Source organism: Mchenga conophoros, linkage group LG16 (assembly GCF_057382185.1).
Source record: "Mchenga conophoros isolate Kocher_MC1m ecotype Shallow Benthic linkage group LG16, M_conophoros_male_GT1.1, whole genome shotgun sequence".
In the NCBI taxonomy this organism is placed as follows: Eukaryota; Metazoa; Chordata; class Actinopteri; order Cichliformes; family Cichlidae; genus Mchenga; species Mchenga conophoros.
This window is the reverse complement of record NC_140541.1, coordinates 21,395,242-21,415,933: the sequence shown is the minus strand read 5'-3', so window position 1 is coordinate 21,415,933 and position 20,692 is coordinate 21,395,242. Positions and strand designations below refer to the sequence as shown.

At 39.2% G+C, this 20,692-nt stretch overlaps 2 protein-coding genes across 3 annotated transcripts in view; one reads left to right on the top strand and one right to left on the bottom strand.

Annotated features, from left to right (window-relative positions):
- The first annotated feature begins 4 nt into the window (after positions 1-4).
- Positions 5-12,939, top strand: ofd1 (OFD1 centriole and centriolar satellite protein). The gene is made up of 23 exons (XM_085250331.1): positions 5-87; positions 250-365; positions 1,336-1,539; positions 1,618-1,686; positions 1,784-1,811; positions 1,902-1,997; positions 2,091-2,227; positions 2,326-2,499; positions 2,876-2,982; positions 3,085-3,204; positions 3,624-3,697; positions 3,782-3,873; positions 4,044-4,233; positions 4,962-5,092; positions 5,232-5,343; positions 5,741-6,451; positions 6,646-6,802; positions 6,903-6,994; positions 7,733-7,852; positions 8,029-8,183; positions 8,304-8,474; positions 8,571-8,641; positions 8,902-12,939. The coding sequence occupies exons 2-23, from the start codon at positions 270-272 to the stop codon at positions 8,945-8,947; spliced, it is 3,153 nt and encodes a 1,050-aa protein (XP_085106457.1). The 5' UTR covers positions 5-87; positions 250-269; the 3' UTR covers positions 8,948-12,939.
- Positions 9,124-20,692, bottom strand: part of gpm6bb (glycoprotein M6Bb) — a 29,389-nt gene continuing 17,820 nt past the window's right edge. Inside the window, exons 2-7 of one of the 2 annotated variants that reach the window (XM_085250332.1) lie at positions 15,419-15,605; positions 14,560-14,716; positions 14,296-14,464; positions 13,610-13,683; positions 13,429-13,494; positions 9,124-11,188 (exon numbers count right to left, since the gene is read on the bottom strand). In XM_085250332.1, the coding sequence (XP_085106458.1) occupies positions 11,039-11,188; positions 13,429-13,494; positions 13,610-13,683; positions 14,296-14,464; positions 14,560-14,716; positions 15,419-15,605 (803 nt within the window). In that variant the 3' untranslated portion in view covers positions 9,124-11,038. Of the gene's footprint in view, positions 11,189-11,583; positions 13,017-13,428; positions 13,495-13,609; positions 13,684-14,295; positions 14,465-14,559; positions 14,717-15,418; positions 15,606-20,692 lie in introns of those variants that run through there. The other variant, XM_085250333.1, reaches the window with a different exon arrangement.

Here is a 20,692-nt window from a genome sequence, read left to right as displayed (position 1 = left end):
GCACGGAACCAAGCTTTTCCGTTGACGGTGGATTTAAATGTTTCAAGAACAAGAAAAGAGACGCGAAGGTTTGTGGTCGTCAGGCAGGTGAGTATTCTTCTTCTTAAGATACACATGGTGCACATGTTGCGAAGATAGAGGAATACAATTTTGATAACAACCAATAATACTTGGGAAAGTTTTTGAAAGCGAAGGTTTTTATTCTCACACTCGTCGTCCAATTGTCTGCTTCTGTTTGTTTTATGTCAGGTCTCGCAAAGATCCCAGCTATGTCCTCCTCTAAGGAAGATGCGTTATCCCCTGACGAGCTGAGGAAAAGACTCTATCAGACTTTTAAAAGTAAAGGAGTTCTTGATACACTCAAGGTAAGCAATGTTAATAACGGTGCTGTTATTATTATACATTGCTGTGAAAAAGTATTTGCCTTTCTCGATTTCTTTCACATCACCATGGAGGACTTATAGTGCACTCTTATTTGCACAATTGTTAAATTCATCCACATTGAAAGGTTTTTAAGCATTTATGGACTGTTTACGGTTATGTCAAAGCAATTAGAATTTAACATTCATCTGGCATTATTTTGAGGCATCCAGAGGTGGACTTCCTGGCAGGTTTCTCATCATCGTCCTGCTGCATAACCCAGGTGTGCTTGAACTTCAGGGCATAAACTGATGGCCAGACATTTTCCTTCAGGACTTTCTAGATCATAGACCATTACACTACCACCACCATGTCTGTTGGTATGATGTTCTTTTTATGAAATGCTGTGTTAGTTTTAAGCCAGATGTAATGGGACTCAAACCTTCCAAAAAGTGAAACTTTCGTCTCATTATTCCGCTTTCTCCAAAAGTCTTGAGGATCATCAATACGTTTTTTTGGCAAATGTGAGCTGAGCCTTTTGCTCAGTGGTTTTCTCCTTGGAACTCAGTGACATCTTGAATGAGTTGTCATTTTGCTTTTAGAGTAATTCTGGTAGGCTGGGCATTCTTCAGAAAGGTCACCACTTTTTATAGCTCTAACAATTGGATAGTGAGACTGGCTTTAGTAGTGGTGATGTAACTCTTTCCACACTGATAGCGTGTTGCATGATGTGTTGCTTTTTGGGATCTTTTAGCTTACTTCACTTTGTGAGACAGCTTCTGTTTGAGTGATTACTTGATTCAACAGGTCTGCCAGTAATCAGCCAGGGTGTGGATAGTGAAATTGAGCTCAACTTTACAAAAAAAGGTGTTAAATTACAGTTAATCAAAGGGGCCAAATACTTTTTCACAGCACTGTAGCAATGTTCAGTGTTTGGTCTTCATCCTTCTCTTTGACTATTCGGATCTTATTTAGGCACAGCTGCGAAATCAGCTCATCCAGGAGTTAAAGTACCCAGCTTTGGCAGGCCAAGAACCAGTTCCCAGGCCAGCACATGTGAAACATGAACCCATTTTAGTTTCAGCCTGTAACAGCATAGTGGCAGATCATCTCCAGAACTCTGGGTATGAGTACACACTTTCTGTGTTCTATCCTGAAAGCGGATTATCTAAAGACAAGGTGTGTATGACTTTTTATGTACATGTAGCTTGAGGTGTCAAGAAGATGGAGATGAAGGTCTCTGATCTACTTTTACAGGTTTTTACAAAAGAAGACCTTCTTCAGCTTCTTAAAATACGCCCTGAATCAAACCTTTACAAGTCATTGGTATTTATAATTATTTTGAACCTCGAACATCTTTTTGATATAAGTATTAAGACATAGTGTAATTACTAATAAAAGCGCCATTATTATTTTCTTACAGTCTTCAAATAAAGAAAACCATGATAGGGGTATGTACAGTGTCCTGTTCCTTCTACTTCTAATAAAACTGCTTTTGTTCGAGAGTCTCTCCAGTGATTTATTATGTCTTTATTTACCAGGGTTCCTGATCAGCCTTCTAACACAGCTAACAGATCATTATACTCGGAACCTGTGCCACGATGCCGACACTCAGACAAGTTATGGAGAGTCTCTTGGTATGAACTGATGTCTGACGGTGACTGGCCTTTTTATATTCATGCCCTCCAACAAAGAGTTTTAATGTGTTCTCCCTGTCTTTCCATTCACAGTAGAGAAGATGAAAACAATAGATCGGGAATACGAGGGTTTGGGGTACAATGAGGACAAAGTGTTTCCATTACAGTCAAAACTGTCTGCGTATAGAAAAGACATTGAAGTGCAGATGGAAACAGAAATGAACTTAAAGGTACACACTCGTAACAAACATGGTTTATTTGGTCACATAGTTTTCCTCCAGGTTGGGTCGCCTCAATGTTGTCTTTTTTTCTTCATCTTCTTTTGTAGATAGAACATTTTAAAGAAGTTGAAATTGCCAAGGTGAGGATGGAAGAAAAATCCAAATTTCATAAAGAATTTGAAAGGCTGAAGCAGGAGCTGGAGAGGACTTATGAAATGAAGACAAAGGCCCTGATGGAGCGAGAGAAAAATGCTATTGATCGGTTGCAAAAACAGCAAGAGGTAAATGGCTGCTACAATGAGGTGCTCTTTTTCTCATATAAACCTTGAACATGTAATGTAAGATTTCAAAGGTCTGACACCCAGATGAATATTTTACTAATAATATCACCTTAAAGTTCTGGTGTCAGTTTGAGGATTCTGGCCTTCTTACCTAACTTTCTTTTACTGGCTATCACTTGATCTTTTTAAATTGTTCTCAGTCCTCAAACCTTGCTGCTCATTTCCTGAGCTGTATGTATGATTTGGCATCAGGCTTCTATATCCCACTGCAATTTGATTATGGGTGGTTCTGAGCATTACAGTTTACATTCAAATTATTTCTCCTTAAATTTAAGATAGACTAATTATCTCTTATTTCCACTTCGCTTCTCTATAGATTGAAGAAAAGAACTTATACATTGAGAGACAGTCAGCGCTGAAGGAAATTGAAACACTACGTAGCAGAGAAAATGAGCTGAGGATGAGAAGAGAAGCCTTCGAAAAGTAAGAATTTTTTATGACTATTTATCTGAGTGAAATGATGCTGCACTCTTCCATTGTGGTCACAGGTTCATAGTTATTGCTGTTGTCTTTTTATGGTAATAGGACTTGTCAAATCCATGAGGAGAAGATCAAGACAGCTGAAGAGCTGCTGAGGAGGAGAGAACTGGCTGTGAAAACCATGGAGGACACGTATGACCAGAAGCTGAAGAATGAACTTTCCAGGTACTTGCTGTCAGTACTGTGTGTATACTATACAGTATACATTATCATCATTATCTGTGACATAAAAATCAATACAGTAATCCTGTTGGTGAATTTCAAATATTTTCCTGCTAAATAAAGCAGTAAATATATCTCAATGACACTGAGTTAATTAATGTACCAACCTTTATTTAACTTAAGTGATTTTCTTTTTATCAAAAGAATAGAGCTATCAGCAGCAACAGCAATTAATAGAGTAACATACACAAGAGGACTTTACCATGTATTTGACAGAGGACAACATTGCTTTTGCAAATCTGTAGTTGATCACTAGGTCGAGTATTTGCTTTGTGTAATGTAGAAAGAACAACAAGTCACATTGTCTTGTACTGTTTAGTTTTAGTCCTGCTTTTAAATGTCTCATCTTGTCTTTAAATCAGGTATCAGCTTGAACTAAAGGAGGACTACATCAAGAGAACAGAAAAGCTCACAGAAAGTGAGAACAGAAACAAAGGCAAGTATGTCAGTCAGTGAAGGATTTATGACCAATTTTCTGTTGCCTGTGCTTTGTCTGCTTTCACATCTTTGTATTTTTCAGTGGAAACTGTCCGTATCCAAAAGGAGTCAGCTGCAATTAATGCCAAATTGGAGGACCACAGTAAAACGTGCTCAGAGCTGAAGCGGCTGCAGGTAAAGACCCAAATCCATCCATCCTTGTTAACTTCACCCTTTTCAGTGGACGTGAGGCAAAATGATAAATAATTATATTAGCATTCAGTTTAATTCTGTGATAAATGCATGCCATCCAGTGCGATTCGGTTCCCATGCTTTTAATATCCCTCGCGGGATTGTTTTTCCAGATCGAGTTAGACACAGCACAGCAGCAGATTTCTCTGCTGACTCAACAGAAGGAGCTGTTAAGGGAAAGAATGGAGAGCATGAGTGACTACCCCCGCTTAACAAAAGAGAAAGCAGAGCTGCAGGGGCAGCTGCAGCTGCTAAAGAAACAGCTGGAGGAGGCCCAAGAGGAGAAACGGCTTCTTCATGCAGGTAGAGAGTGGTGGTTGCTCTCGAGTGTCTACCAGGAGAGTGTCCCTATTCAGTTAAAAACATGAAAAACACAATCAGGCATACTCTGTTTATAATAATGCACATCTGATTATCTTATAGCCTGGGACTATATAACCAGATTTATTGTGTCTAAAATGCAATCCTAGTTTTGGTAAGTCTGAATATTTGCAGTCTTTGCCATAAGCGAGGTTCTTGAAGTTCCTGTGTTGCATTCAGAGTGCATGAGTATAGGCTCATTGTGAACTGTGTAAGGTGCAGTGTACTGTGAAGCATTTTTGGTAGTCTTATCCCACTGCCTCTGGCTGAGCTGAGTCTTCTTGAATGTGTCTCGCCTGCCAAAGTAGGGCCTCTGTGTCTTGTTTGTAGCTTTGCAGACAGCCAATGAGGAAAGGGGGATGAGTGAATGGGAGCAGAGACAGAGGTCCTTTTACCCATGGCAAAGAAAATCTTACCTCTCTCTGAGGCTTACAGTATTCATCTTGTCTAAAGATGGGGCAAAGGAGCAGTGGGCCTCTCTCCTCAATGCTAACAAAAGGCAGTGACATGATAATGGGCCCCATGTGCTGTAATGTCATGCTGGTCAAGAACTGCTCCATACAAAACCAGATGCTTTTTCATCTGACAGTTTTCCCACTGAAGACAAATGCATTGGGGGAAATGAGCTGTACTTTTATGTTATGTTTTAAGTCGTATATATCCTGTCTCAGATTTGGGCAAACCATCCAAAGAGCAACTATCCTTGCAGTTGGAGCTTCAGAGGCTACAGAGTGCTCGCAGATTGGATGCGGAAGAATTTGACAACCAGAAACAGGTGCTGCAGGCACAGCTCCAGAGTGAGGTCAGCTACATCACAGCTCCTTGCTGTGGGAAACAATTTTTCTTCACCTTGAAGAATTTGTGTTCGCAGTATGCCCTCAAATCTCTGGTTATCAAAAAATATACATGTCGTTCACTTTTGTGTCCATTTTTTTCTGCAGATGGAGCAATGTGCCCAGTTCAAAGTTCAGCTGATAGAGTGTAAAGAGAAATCCCAGTGGATGGCTAACCATGTTGAGGACATTAAAATGCAGCTTCACCAAACTCAGCAAGGTACACTTTGATGTGGCATCCCTGTTAATGTGGCTAATCACATCAGATGATCTTGCTTTAAGTACAGTTGACTTTATTTTTGCTTTTCATAAGCAGGCTTGCTTTCTTTTCTAGCTCATACAGTTCTGTACACAGTTACACATTGCACATATTGATTCATCCTTTTATTTGTATTTTTGATGGTCTTTATAGAAAACTGAGTAAAAGCAAGAAAGAAATCAACACTCTAGTCTTAACTGCCTATTTCTGGTGTAGCCCCATGTAATTATTTCTAATTAGCTTTGGGGGGGTTTTCTGATTTTTCATGGTGGATTGTATTCTGTAGTAGTACTCAACATTCATCGTGTTTGCCTTTCCCCTTTCTCTTCCTTTTGTGCGACTCATGTGATCCCGGCAGCTCTTGAAAATGAAGTGCTGCGTAATCCCAAACCATCTCTTGTTGATCGCTCTGTACTAGAGCTCGGCGCTGACAAGCTGGTTCCTCCTGACATCTATGTGGACAGAACTCTGCTGAGGGCCAGGGTGGGTTATGATGTTTGTGAAATAGATGGCAATCTGGGAGGAAGCAAATCGCCTTGGAGTGATGTACCAGATTCTGATTTGGAGTTGGTAGCTGAAGCTAAGACTCGGATCAAGGAGCTGCAGAGGGAGGCTGAGACTTTAGAGGAAGCTTACAGGAACTACCAGCAGAGGGCAGTGCGCTCCACCATCTCACACATGCTTCCCCCAAGACCTCTTTCCCCACAACAACCACATCCTTCTCATTTCCCTGACTCTCCTCTTAGAAAACACGACCCTCTCCGTTCACACAGTCACTTAGCCCACAAACCAAAGATCTCACACAGACCACTGTCTCCTCAGTCTATCCAATCCCCCTCCAATGGCACCAGAAAGACTTTACCATCTGCACAATCAAGAGTTACCTTCTCAGAAGATCATAACCAGCCACAGGCCACATGTTTTGTTGACCACAGTCTCTATTCGCTGACCGAGCCTTTGTTCCTAAAAAATGGAAACGCTCCAGATGAAAGCTTGGCTCTATCCAAGCACCCATCCCCTACAACACAATCTTCCTTCAAGAATAATCTTCAAAGAGAGCTTACAGAAGGTAATATGTCAAAAAACTGAATAATGATTTATGTTCTCAGTGCTTATATGCTGCACACATGCATGTAAACTGTATATTTTCTATGGAAATTATTTGAAAATTCAGGTCAGTCTGTCCAGATCTTTACACATCAGTCTCTGAGCACGTTTCTACCTCAGATGTGTTTTTTAATATTAAGTCCTTCCTTCTGTTAGGGCCAGTCGTGTCTGCAGTCCTGCTTCCACAGCTGTCGTCTGACAGGCAGCTCTCTCCTGCCCTCCACAATGAGGTGGTGACCTCAGAGGACTTGTCCTCCGAGCTCAGTCCACCTCGCAGTCCTCAGCTCAGGAGCACAGCACGCGACCATTCCAGGTATCATCTGGCATCACTTTCAAGGACAGTGCAGTGTTTCGCATACATTTTATGATGAGACAGTGAATACCAATGCCTATGTTGCCACTGTGTCCTTCAGTCCACCAAAGCTACAGCAAGTCTTCTCCAGCTCAGAGTCTTCCCCACAGCCTGAGAAGATAAGCCTTGAAGATCTCACTGGAGGATTATCAGGTACTCAGTGTTGTTCATTGTTGTTAGTTGATTTTTGTTTAGTATTTTCCCCTTATTGTTTAAAGCATAATCAAATAGAATGTGGTCATGTATTTCTGAAGCCAATGTTTGCAGTGTACGTGACTCATACAACCGACTTTGAGCTTCAGCAGTCTGGTCGCGTCATTGCTGTTGAGGAAGAGGTTCTGGGCCATAAATTGTGATCAAAGGAGAACTTTTAAACTGTTAGAACATAAAGTTCTTTTATAGTAGTGCTTCATGCTGTTTGACTAGCTACAAGACATTCAGTGGAGATGACAAGTTCCCTGGGGATCTATTGTAGAAGTATAGCTCTCCTCTTATACTGGAAAATCTTCACTGTATCCCAGGATAAACACTCATAGTTTATGTGCTGTTTATTTTAATTCCATGACTGCTGTGCATGATGCGAGTGCTGAAAAGTGTGCTGTGTGATTAATTTCTGTTTGCTCCATCTGTCACTAGAATATATTTCTAGAAAATGATTAACTATATGTTGATAGTGTTTAATCACTAATGTAACAAAATGTGTAATGTATCCAGTATGGAGGCCTAGAATTTTTGGATGGCTGTTTTTTAATGAGTGTGTGACTGGCCTTTCAGTGGCCCTGCACAATGGTGAAGATGAAGGACCGCTGATTATGTATTCTGTGCTGGTCCTCTGGCCCTGTTGCATTATGGTGGGGCATAAAAGATCTCTTTGTGCATGTCTCCCTCCAGAGCCCGGCCACATTCCAGAGCTTCTCCTGGACACTGCTGTCCCTCTCTCCGAGGAGGCCCCTGCTGGCCCCCACCCACAAGACCTCCCAAAAGACCTAATAGACTCACAGGGCCAAACGGGTGAGTCTTAGTTCTCTCATCAACGATTCATAATCTTTCTTGACTTCCAATGACAATACAAGCCTTTTTTTTACTGTACATCATAAGTCAAACTGTAAAAATCAGTTGGCTCATTTTGCCGCCAATTTTCAGTAAACTGCTCTTTAAACCCAAAGGATGACTCATGTTATTTCTAGAACTCCCACAAAGTTTGGTTGAATCTGAAAAGGAAGAAGATGAAGAACAAAGGTGGGAAAGAGAGCGGAAAGAAAGGGAAGAAAAAAGACAAAGGGAGCAGGAAGAAGCCAGAGAGAGAGAGCTGCAAGAACTTGAGCGACTAGAGAAAGAGATGGTAATGATTATCTTAGACCCACTTCCTGCAGAAATCCTTTTTATAAGCTAAACTATCTAAACTTCTCATAAAGGCGACCTTAAATGAATGTTTAATGTGATAACATCCCATTCTAATCAGCTTTTGCAAGAGGTGGAAAATCCAAAACAGGAAGAAGAAGAAGAAACCGGGGTTAAGAAAGGAGTAGATGAAGAAATCAGTGGAGAGAAATATAATGAGTCTAAAAGTGAAAATCCACTGGACAAATACATGAAGATGGTCTTGGAAGCAAGAGGGAAGCAACATGCACAGGTAAGTTGCATCCATGTTTGTCTGAGGCTTCTGTACAAATGAAACAGGAGACTCGATGCAGACTGGAGTTCTTTGGGATTGTTTTTTTTTCTACAGAGCTCTCGAAGAGAAGAGGCAGAATATGCAAGCCCAGAGGCCAAGAGTTTGACTGAGGATAAAGAAGACAGGTAAATTAAAACCGTTGACTTGGCTAGACAAACTATTTCCGCTTTCTAATTCAAAAGCTGTGCAGGACTTACATAAGCCTCTTTCAATAACATTTAATTGCTTTTGTGGTTTATCATGGTCGTACTTTATACTTGAGGGGGTTTTTTTTGTTGTTCTGGATTCATGTTGTTAATTTTAAACTGTTTTACTTTTTTTTTTTTTTTTTTTTTTTAAACTCTGTCCCTCGAGGCTTTCACTAATAAACTCAATTTTGTCTCAGCATTGCAGCATATTCACACAAGGATGAAGATGATGATTTTTGGTGAGCTGACCATCAGTTTGTGGCATCATAATCTGAAGTGTATAAAAACAGATATTTCAAGAATTTGCTTATCAGTCCTACATGTTTTCTTTTTTGTATGAAATTCAAATAAATGCATTTTTTAAATCTGTATACCAATCAATTCTATCATGCAAAGAACAAAAGCACCACAATTGGAAGAACGTTTTTAAAAAAAACATTTTTATTTATTTTCATAAAAACAGTCAACAGGCCGGTGAAGTTGTTTCATAAAGGGGTTTCCAGTCAGACAGGATGGTTTTTGTTTGTTTTCTTTTAACTGATTACTGTCCTCCTGGTGATTGATAGATAGCCTTGTATTTACTTTTTTGGTTCATTTAACAGGAAACACAACATACAAAGACAAGATGTGGCGTACATTACCTTCATGTACATCTGTCATCTATCCGCTCGACCACACCTATTGCCAGTCCTACATAAAGCACTGTAGGGTCTGTACCACTGTATCAAACAGATACTGTTTAACACTGGCATTCATACTTTGGCTGAATTTACCATTTATAATTTTATACAACTGTTTAAAGGACTGTTGTTGTGGCTAATTGTTGCTTGACAGTTGGAAAGTTAAGTATCAGTTAATCATGAGGAAGCCCTTGACATACATAGAAAATACAGGCATACTATCAGGCAACAAAACAAAGTATACTTCTCAAGTGATTAAAAGAACCTAAAAAAAAGATCTATAACTAATGTGCTACATAGCTTTATATTCTGTTAGAAAAACAGGAAATGGGCAAACACTGCCAACTACTGAAGTCAGTGTACATAACTGTACATCACAGGTCACCACAGAAGTGGTCGTCTTTATACAACAAAGTAACATCTCGAATTATCCCTGTAACTCAGCTAATAAAGATTACAAGTTGTTATTTTAACATTGTGAAAATTGCACATTAATATACAATTATAGAAAATTGTGAAAAAAGGTAAGAAATGAAAAAATTTGACCTGTAATAAATTTAACTGAACTTCTTCAGTTCTGTTTTCAAATTGTAACAAACACATGTGACATAGTTATGCTTATCAATAGGATTTCCGTTAAATCAAGTCATTTTTGATCATATTGTGCATGTTGCAGATAATCACTGCTATATTATTAGCCATCACAACTCTTCATTGGCAATTACTGATGTTTTTGTTTTTTCCCTCCTATGTGCCTAAATGAATACGTACAGGTCAGAGTAAGTTTTTCTTGTAGCATTATCCAAAGTCTATAGTACTGTGAATCAGTTGAACTGTTGTGCATGTGTGGGGGTGTAGCTACACAAACCTATCTACTATATCTTTGAGACATCTTTTTACAACTGGAATTGGTTTATTTTACACCTTGCAATGGGAATTGTTTGTCCATAGGCTCTAGTGCTCACCTGAGGTAGAGGTAATGTAGGCTATGACTTAAGTAGCTGTACAGGAAAAATCCATAACTAATGAACAACATTCAGACAATCACCAACTGAGATGGAAATGCAAGTAAATTCATAATCATCAAGGATTATAGATTTATAGTGCATGTATTACCAACTATTTTATAAAAGAATCTGGTTTACTTTCCCTAAAAAGGTCAGTATGGTGTGATGCACAACTCTGGATGTAAGGCTGTTCATTTGTATAATACATCTGCAAAACAGAACAAAAACCAAAATGTTTCATCTTCCTTAGCTGAAAACTAAAGAAGGATCGAGCAAGACTGTGAAACACTGGTGTGCTGTGTAGGAATAGTGCAATGTCACAAGCTTCACCAGCAAAAAATACAACAAAGGTTATAAAAACACACGAACATCAGAACTCAGATCACTCTTCCCTACAGAAAATGAAAAATAAAAATTAGCATGAATGAAACTTCACAGAGCAGTTGTGAAACAATTAGTGCAGAAAGCAACACTGATGCATTAGTCTGTTAGGAGCCTGGTTAGTACTGCACAGTGTCAGTTGGCATGTTATTTTAGCTGAGAGTCGCCTTGGTCCAGAGGGCCCACAGTGGTTGGCCACAGTGTCTGTTATTGTAAGTATGTGTGCTTATGTATGTGTGCGTGTGGATTGTAAGCTTGAAATATCCTTATGTGTAGGAATTGAGGCATTCCTTTGAGCGTGAGGTGATGTCCTGCAGCTCCCGCTCTTCCTTCATTTTGATGTCTTGGTAGGCATGCATATGACTGGCATCCTTAAGGTAGGCCCAGTTTGCTGAGAGAATCATGAGGAAGTGGATCTGGAAGAGAAGGGTGAGGTGGATGGCCGGTGAGCATGTCAAAGATGCAAAGCAAGCTACAGGAGTCAGAGCTACAGTACGTACATTATGGACATACACGAACGTAAAGTTATGCTTTTTTTTTTAACAAAAAAAGGACACTGTGGAAAAAGAAATGTTACGGGTATTGTAACAGTGCTGTTACAATCATTACTAATACTCGACGTTATTACCTCGCTACACACAATACTACAGAAATGACACTTAAAAGATGAGGTGATGAGTGGAGGAAGATAGCGAGAGGCTGTACATGCAAAATGAGCAGAGCTGTAAAAGCTTAGGTTAGTGCAAAGCACAAGATTCTGAAATTTGCAAATCTGAGCTGTAGGATATATAATAAATAGACCAGGTGGGGATTCTTTTTGTAAACAAAGATTGTTTATTTTATAAAGAAAGTAAAAGCTACAGTCTTTGAAAAACTTAGGAGAAATTTAAATATATGAAATATGGAGTATAAGTAACTATAAACAGATCAAAGTATCTGAAAACTGTAAGCATGCAGGCTCAGTGTTAAGATAAAAACAAATGGCTCTTTAATGGCACTTTGAGAAAGAATAAAGGAAAATGTATGAAACAAAACGCCAACTTCGTAGCTGGGGTAATATCAGGATCAGCTCTCATAGAAAAAAAAAAAATACTGTACTCTAAAATAGGATCATTTCTCTTTTTATAAAATACATGGAATTAATCCGAGTAATAGGGCCTCATGCAGATCTATATGCACGGTACTGGCCTAACCCTTTATTTCTGCTACTTTCCATATGTGCAGTTACTTTGAATTCTACAATACACAGCTGGTTGTGGTAATACTCATCAGCATAACACATTGAATAAAACATTTTAGTTCAGTTTAGAATCTAACTCATGACCCAAAAAATTAATAATACTGAAGGTTTTCCGTGTTTCACACATCGGTTCTGAAAGATTTTAAGGCTAAGCAAATAAACCAAAGAAATACAAGGACAAGGCACTTTTGCCGCCATCACAGCTCATTTTACAGATTGTTTGTACTAAAATCCATCCACACCAAAATGCTAATCTGTCAATCAAAAAATATTAAGCCTGAGAACACCTTCAATATTCGTCATCAGATGCCCACGTGTTGTACGTCTATATGAGCCACGTGCAGTCTAGTGTATTTATCAGATCTCAGAATGGCAGCTTTTTTAAAACCTGCACACTTGTTTTACAAGTGTCTCAGGAGTTGAAGCTCGCCAGCTAATGGAAGGTGAATAACTGCATTCTTAATGCTGCGTGTGTGTCTTTTTTTTTTTTAATCTAACTTACTCATGTGGTTTGTGCAGGCCAAAACCACCTTCACAAATTACAAATATAAATAACACTATTGTGGATTTCTAGCTGCGCACATTTCTATTTAAAAAAAAAAAAAAAAAAAAAAATTCTGCTGGTGACATATTTCAATAAGTAAGTATAAAGGAAAGCAGAACAAACCAGTCAACTAAACACCATCATCCCACTCTGAAGACAACTCTCATCAGGTGTCCTCAGACGAGCATTATCCCTGGATACCAAATGCTAAGAGAAGTATACAGTCAGCTATTTACATGTCTTGTGATTACTAATGGAGAGATGTTGATTTTTTTCTATTCTCAGATTTTGTTGTTTTTTTTTTTAGTTCAACTGTTGTCAGTGGCAACGGTGTCTACTCAGCACAGCCTTGAATGGTGCACTGTGTTCCTAAAACGGTTTAAAACTTAGTGCAGCAGTCTTCTCGACTCTTAAACTTCAAAACAGCAAAGTTATAAGTAGTAGCCATCATGTAGATCAGCTGGTGGAAGAGAACAGAAAAGGTGGTAAGAGTACATGCCAGTGACCTCCTCGTCACTAATATTGTGACAAGTTAGTAAAGTGGCCAGTAAGTTTGCAGCAGTAAAATGTTAAAGATCATGAAGTATAATTTTATAGAATTCTAACAGTTTTTTTTAAAGTGTCATTTCTAAAAAAGAATCCTAATCATGGCACAAAAAAGCAACTGTTCAAAATAGGGTCATGTCCATCTAAGCTGAGGGTAAACAGCAAAATGAAGTTGGAGCTTTGGAAAAGACTATGTTATCATCATTGGTTTGGCTACATTAACCATATGGGAATGAGAAGAAAAGCACTGGACACATGACCTGCTAATACAAACCATGTGAAGATGGACTAAAACGTGAGGATGGAGAGACCAAACGGAAGCTTACCAGAGCGATGACAGTGGCTCCTGCCCCGGCGCACGCTACGATGTACAGGTGATAAGACAGGTAGAACTGAAAAAAGACAGGCAGCGTTAACAGTGTTTAGTCTTCAATAAACAGAATCCTATGTCACCCTGCTCTGTGTGCCACTTCTGGGATGAGTGATGTTTGCACAAGCACGCCTTACCTCATTGGTGTTGCAGATGTCACCTAGCGTTGATCCACAGGCCTTGCCTGGTGTGGCATTCCACGGGATAATTCCTGTTGTCATAAAATTAAAAAGCACCTTTACACCTGCAACCAATAGTAGCCTTGTCTCATGCAAATCATGATCAAACCTAAGAAACACAACGCCGAGCTGCAGTACTACTAAGCTGATAACAATTCAGTGTTTCAGAGACATGCTCAACTTTAAACATGAGGATTTCCTCACCATCATAAGAACTGCAAAGACAGCAGTCATTAGGCTCAACTTGTGCACTTAACGTTATAATGGAAACATATTATAACCCTGGGGGTAACCTACCTAAAATTATATATAAATTATATAGTTATCATGTGCCATTTGAGAGTATGTATAAGTAGGCTATATTATTTTATGCATTTATTTGTCTATTAGTCTGAACTTTGTAGACTAAAACAAAAATAATAAATTTGGCTCATTTTTTATCAGTACTGTCCTCTTACCTTTTTCTTGTAAATAACTGCATAAATGAACCTTGTAGGACCTTTTAAATGATAATGAGGCCCCACACAGACCTGATTTTCTTATAAGGAGTAACAGTGGTGTGTATAATACGGTATTGGTCTGTATACTAACAGGAAGCTATTCACTGAGTATCTCAATGAAGAAAAACAGTGCTGTTCTCTCACCATACTGACGGGCATCCACGCAGATGGAATCAATGTTTGTGAAGTTGGCCATTGGAGACTTCATGGCAGCACAGGTAGACCACATGTTGTAGAAGAGGAAGACGGGCACAGCAGAGAAGCCAAACACACCAAGCCATGCCACACCCAGGATGTATGTGAGGAACACAAACTAAAGACACAGGAATGTCACAGTGTCATTAAACCTTTTTTAAAGTGTGCTCTATTTAAAAAAAAAAAAAAAAAAAAAGTGTGGTATTTACATACCATTCCACTGATGCATCGTCCACAGATGGTGGTCTTGAACTCGCTGTGCAGTTCCTTGACTGCGCTAGTTGTATAGAAACCCTCAGCAAGCAGAATGATCCCATAGAGGAAGAAAAATGAAGCAATGCCGTAGATGATATACTGCATCAGCTGTATTCTGTTAAAGGAAATATTACATATGAGTTTATTTGTGCCAATAAAGCTGGGATAAGTTTCAAAACGTTGGCCAAAACCGGCCTTTAAAAAAAAAAGAGAAAAGAAGCTAAAAATAGTTCCATACAATGCATATGCATGTATTCTATACAGAGAAGGTTCATCTTTATTGTTGTGACAGACAGTTTCTCAGTGTGGACAGACAATAAGCCCAAATGTGGAGACAACAGGTGATGCGTGTCTCTGCAAATCATCTACCAAGAGACAGACTGAGGACGTCTTAAATTAAACAGTGCACTCTAAATCCACCCAAACACAAAACATATGTGCAGTCCTGGTTTATGTTATTCGTCTTTTATTGTCAGGACTAATGGACTGCATTGTAAAAAAAAGGGTCCATATTAGGACTGCTCTCATGGATAAGGTAAATGTGGGAGACAACGTCATCTAAAAATAGCCTACATAAAGTCAACCTCATTAAAAACGCTATCCATCTTATGGTTTGGACTTGTGTTTACTGCAATGCTTATGCAGAGACACTTTTACCAGTGAGCATGACGTACAATACATCTGATATTAAAGGGGAAATAATATTAAAAGAGAAAAAAAAAAATCAGACTAACTGCCAAGTAAGTAATCCATCTGTCAGACTCTGGCAAACATTTGATGCAGCTATTTAGAGCACACAGAGTATGAGGCCACTTACATGTCAGTGAGCATGGCATTATCGCTGGTGACCTTGGAGAAGTGGTTTTCCAGGATGGTCACAGTGCCAGTGAGGGCCACATGGCCACATCCACAGAATAGGGCGACACCAGAGAAGCAGAGGATCGTAGCCACCAGAGATGCATAGGGCACGCCGCCTAAACATTTGATGCAGCACTCAAAGCAACCTGTGCAAAAAAAAAAAAAAAAAAAAGAAAAGAAAGAAAGAAAAGCGGGTGTTATTCAGCATCATGTTTTATTCCAAATCATTTCACTTTGAAAGGCAATGAAATGAATTAATGTCAGCATCAGACCCCACTTCCATAAAAGGGAGCGTGTTTCGCTTGTGGAATACGAATCAAAGAAAAATTAATTATGAGATGATTCGTTACATTAATCATCCATTCATCCATGAAGCCTATCCCAGGGCACATTACCCAAGAGGCAGCGCATACTCTGAACTTATTACTGGTCTGCCACAATCATTTTGTAATCAATTACAATTTAAATTTTCTAAATAATGATGTTTCATCGTCATTGCTACAAAAGGAAATGGTGCAGGCAGTCCCAGCACATCTGTTCAAAACAACTTTCAAAACATGTTCTTGTGGTTAATGCACTTCCTTCAAAAACAACTGCAATGCAAAGCACATGAGGAAAAGGAACAGTTTGCTCGGTGCCACTGAGGGGTTGTTTTTTTTTAAAATCTGCACTGCTGTAACGTTTCAGTTGACAATTCTTCACTTCACTCACAGGCCACTAATGGCTATCCAGCAGGTCAGGGCGATGCATGTGTATCAAGCTTTAAAGGAAATCAATGGCAGCTAAACATGAGGGAAATGAAGTGACCTAGATGAGTCTGTTTGATCCTATGTGCTCTTGTGCCTTGTGAAACGGAGCCCAGTCATCACAACACACTGTCTGTGGAAAAACGCAAACAAGCCGCAGCCTTTTTACAATCAGATCCACATGTGTATGACAGGATGTTGTACAGCCACAGGACATCCAGGTCACTGTCTGTTCATGTTTTGAATCCCACACCTGGGCCTATGCCTGATTTCCCATCTTTATTTAATACATTTAACGCTGTTAGAAAGAATGTTTTTACAGTACCGATCACTCATTGGGCATCAAGCAGCAGCAACTAACCAGATTAGTGACTTGCTGATGAAACCAGTAAAATATTTAGCAGCTAACCAGTCAAATTTTTCTGGACATCAAACCAGATGTAGAAGGAATTTTAGATTTATATGTCAGGTAACCACAGACACATGTCCATGTTGCTATGTGTCCAGTGTTAATAACAATAAGCAAACTGCACTGTCACAAAGTCCCCAAAACAACAATTCTGTATAAACTGTATTAACACTGTCTACATTTAGATGATTAATTATCTTCACAACAATGTCCATTAAAGAAATCAGGGCAACCATGTACCACACACAATATGGTGACACTATACCCAGTTTCCCCGAAGCATGTGTTGCATATATTGATACTGATACGTTCTAGGCAACATATGGTCTAAGACTGATGTATTTTTTGGAAGTTAATTATCCGCCAGTCCAATGCTACTGGTCAACTGATGTATTGGTATTATTTAAGCACTGTTTGCAGATCTATTTTTTTTTTTTCAATATTAACATTTCAATCAAATTCATCAATTATACTGGCTAATCAGAAGGAAAAAACAAAAACAAATATGCCCTCTGCCCTACAATCATCAGATTTCAGTATTTGCATAGGGAGATAGATATGAACAGGATAATGGCATGATGGTAAAATGAATATTGTGCCCAGGCAGACAAATCTATCCACTGCTGCGAACACAACACCAGCTCTACAACGATCTACAAAAAACAAGCTAGCATAAAGCTATAACCTCACACCCAGAATGATGTTAAAGCTTAGCACATGGTGACCCCAGCCAAAAAACACAGTCTACTCGTACTCATTTCTGCAGTAGAATTGCAATTGTCACATTTTTCTGCAAAGTGTTCTTTGGGCTGGTTTTCACCAGTTAGCTTTCGTATTTAAGCTAATACTTATAAACGATAAGAAAGCTCTTATATGTGCATTCATTAGAATAGGGATTTATGCCAGTCTGTGAGTATCTGTTAACTGTAAACATCCAACAACAGAAAGGCAGCAGTAGATGAGGTGGCAGAATAGGTCAGCTGCCAGTGGGAAGGTCACTGGAGCAATCCCTGGCTTCTCCAGTCCATATGTCAAGATTCTGAACCCCGAGTTTCCCCCAGTGCATCCATTGGCGTGTGTGAGAATATCAGAGAGAAAAGTAAGAAACGCTTTGAGTGCTCAACTTGAGTAAATAGGTGCTATATAGGAACCAGTCCATTTCCTTTTTTATCTTTTTCTTGAGGTAAGAGACCAAATGTCTATTGGGATACTGAAAGCTGATTTGTGTCCATGTGCTTTGCCTTCCTTGACAAAAGAAATTTACAGATATATGGCTGCTAGGTCAATACTTTTGCAGTCAGACTGTTTGTGTAGTACAGGGCGATTAAAAACATTTCTATCCCACAGTGAATGAATAGGAGTTGCCATGGCAGCATGTTAACCACAACTCAATGAGCATACCCCACAGCAGAGTCGCTAGCTTCCCCCATAGCCCACATTTCTGTAATGAAAATGTCAGGCAGGGAGAGTGGGTTGCTGGGAGTCAGATCACAAAGCTCGACAGGATATTGAGCCCAGCTGCAAAGTAAATACAGTCCACTTAAATAAAGAAGGAGAGGGTACTGTCAGGTAGCTCTGACACACTGGGAAATGTTGGCTAAAAATCAACTTCCCGAGCCCCAATCAAGACTACGTAAGTCTCTATTCACAACTATGCACCACCCTATTCTTTTGTAATGTTTACAGTTCTGTGGCATGCAGGTGTTTCCAAGTGCAAAACCAACTAAATACTAGAAACAAATTGACAAAAGTAGTAGTAAATGCCATATTGTGAACCTTTTTCTCCCCATATTAGATCAAGATCTGGCAACATACCACCAGATGCCATGGTATAATAGTTTTATTAATTGCCTTACTAGATCTGAAAATGAGAAGAAAGTCCAAACACATAAGGAAATCTGAAATTATAAAATGCAAAAAATCATATAGGCATATCATGGCAATCTTCAGTCAAATTAATATATGCAAAAGGTTCATATTAACCTGACATGGCCAAGGCAGGAATCTGCTTATCCAACTAAGTGCAATTAAAGAGAGGGTAAGGTAAGGTAAGGTAAGGTAAGGTAACTTTATTTATACCTAAAGGCAAGGTAAATTTGCTTTACAGAAAAATGACAGCATTTGACATCCCTTTAAAAACACACATACCTAGTAAATATATAAAACTCACTGTGACACATACTTTAATATTTCGAATCAAAAACAGTTCTTATTTAATTCAGTGACAGCAACGGGGACAAAGCTATTTTTATAACGAGAAAATCTACATTATACAGTCTGTTTAATCACTGTCCTTAAGCAGCTATCCAACAGAACTGACAATGTTGATATGTTTAAGCTATCACTTAAGTTATGCTTAATATGCGATCGTGGCTCAAGAGTTGGGAGTTCGCCTTGTAATCAGAAAGCTGCCAGTTCGAGCCCCGGCTTGGACAGTCTCGGTCGTTGTGTCCTTGGGCAAGACACTTCACCCGTTGCCTATTGGTGGTGGTCAGAGGGCCCGGTGGCGCCAGTGTCCGGCAGCCTCGCCTCTGTCAGTGCGCCCCAGGGTGGCTGTGGTTACAATGTAGCTTGCCATCACCAGTTTGTGAATGGGTGTGTGACTGGATGTGTAAAGCGCTTTGGGGTCCTTAGGGACTAGTAAAGCACTATATAAATACAGGCCATTTACCATTTACCATTTAATAACACAATGAATCATGGGTGGTATTTACACAGCTAAACTACTTAGGTTGTCATTTATGTTCTGTCTGACTGTTATAGTGCTCTATTTTTCTATTCACAAAGGCTTCTGTCAAAGCTTTACTTATTAGACAGAATCCTGAGATAGTCATTCCAGGTCAAACTGTATAACAGCCTGTTAGCATTGTTGACGCAGTAGCACAGCATCAGTTCAATAATGTATATACACTCACCGGCCACTTTGTTAGGTATACCAATGCACATTGATCCAAACATCTAATCAGTCAATCACAAGGCAGCACCATGTGGCCATAGATGACCTGCCGAACTTCAAACTGAGCATCAGAATAGGGGAAAAAAGGTGATTTAAACGGCTTTGAATGTCACGTGGTTAGTGACTGGTCTGAGTATTTCCCAAACTGCTGGGTTTTCCCAAAACCATCTCTAGTGTTTACAGAGAATTGTTTGGGGGGAAAAAAATCCCATGAGCAGCAGTTCTCTTGGCAAAAGTGTCCTTTAATGTCAGAGGTCAGAGGGGAATGGTAAGACTGCTTTGAGCTGATAAGGTAATAGAAACTTAAATAAACACTCTTTAAAACCAAGATATGCAAAAGAGCATCTCTAAATGCACAACAGGAAAGCATGGCTCTATCCTGCCTTTTGTCAAAGGTTCAGGCTGGTTTTAGTGGTGAAATATTGTTGGTGATATTTCTTTTATCTGAAAAATGCAAGCCAATGGCATGCAAGCAAGCATCCCTGTTCGTCATCACTGGAGATTTATGTAATCACTTGTTATTATACACCTAATTCATCCTGCAGAGTGGGTAAAAATGTGCTATGGAAATGTGAATTCATATTGTTTTATTTTGAGATAACTATGTGGAACTGCTGTGGAAAATAAAATATCTCGGTTAAAGGCTTGAAACTGAGTCTGCTTAAAGGACATTTATGCTGCTAAATATATAGTAAAATGCATTTTAAAATGTAACCACTTAATCTATTAAGAAGGCATTTCATGGTGGTTAATGTTAACAGCATTTCTAAAATATCTCTAAGGAAACAATGATACTGGAAAATCTATTATGAGCTTTCTCAAGAAGTAACAACCATTAAGTCGGGCAAAGTAAACAAGAGTCTCACTATTTTTAGATGTTAAACAAGTACTTGTTTTCCTTTTGTTTACTGTCACTAGTTAGTAACCAAGATTATGATGGAGATGCGTGTTGTGGTGTTCAAAGGTTTTGGTCAACTGTACAAACAATAGTTCTTGGCTGGGAGCAAGAAGCAGTACTTCTTCATAGCTACAACTCCTGTTTAATGTTATTGGACAGTTTAGAGGATCATTGCATCTAACTCCATGAAAGAAGTCCAAAGGCCAACAAACGAATCACACAAA

What these genes read in the sequence shown, in the direction of transcription:
- ofd1 (XM_085250331.1), top strand. Translation starts at nt 270, where the DNA reads ATGTCCTCCTCTAAGGAAGATGCGTTATCCCCTGACGAGCTGAGGAAA. An exon ending in AAGTTATGGAGAGTCTCTTG is followed by an intron (nt 1,998 to 2,090) that starts GTATGAACTGAT and finishes TTCCATTCACAG; the next exon opens with TAGAGAAGATGAAAACAATA. An exon ending in ACTGAGGATAAAGAAGACAG is followed by an intron (nt 8,642 to 8,901) that starts GTAAATTAAAAC and finishes ATTTTGTCTCAG; the next exon opens with CATTGCAGCATATTCACACA.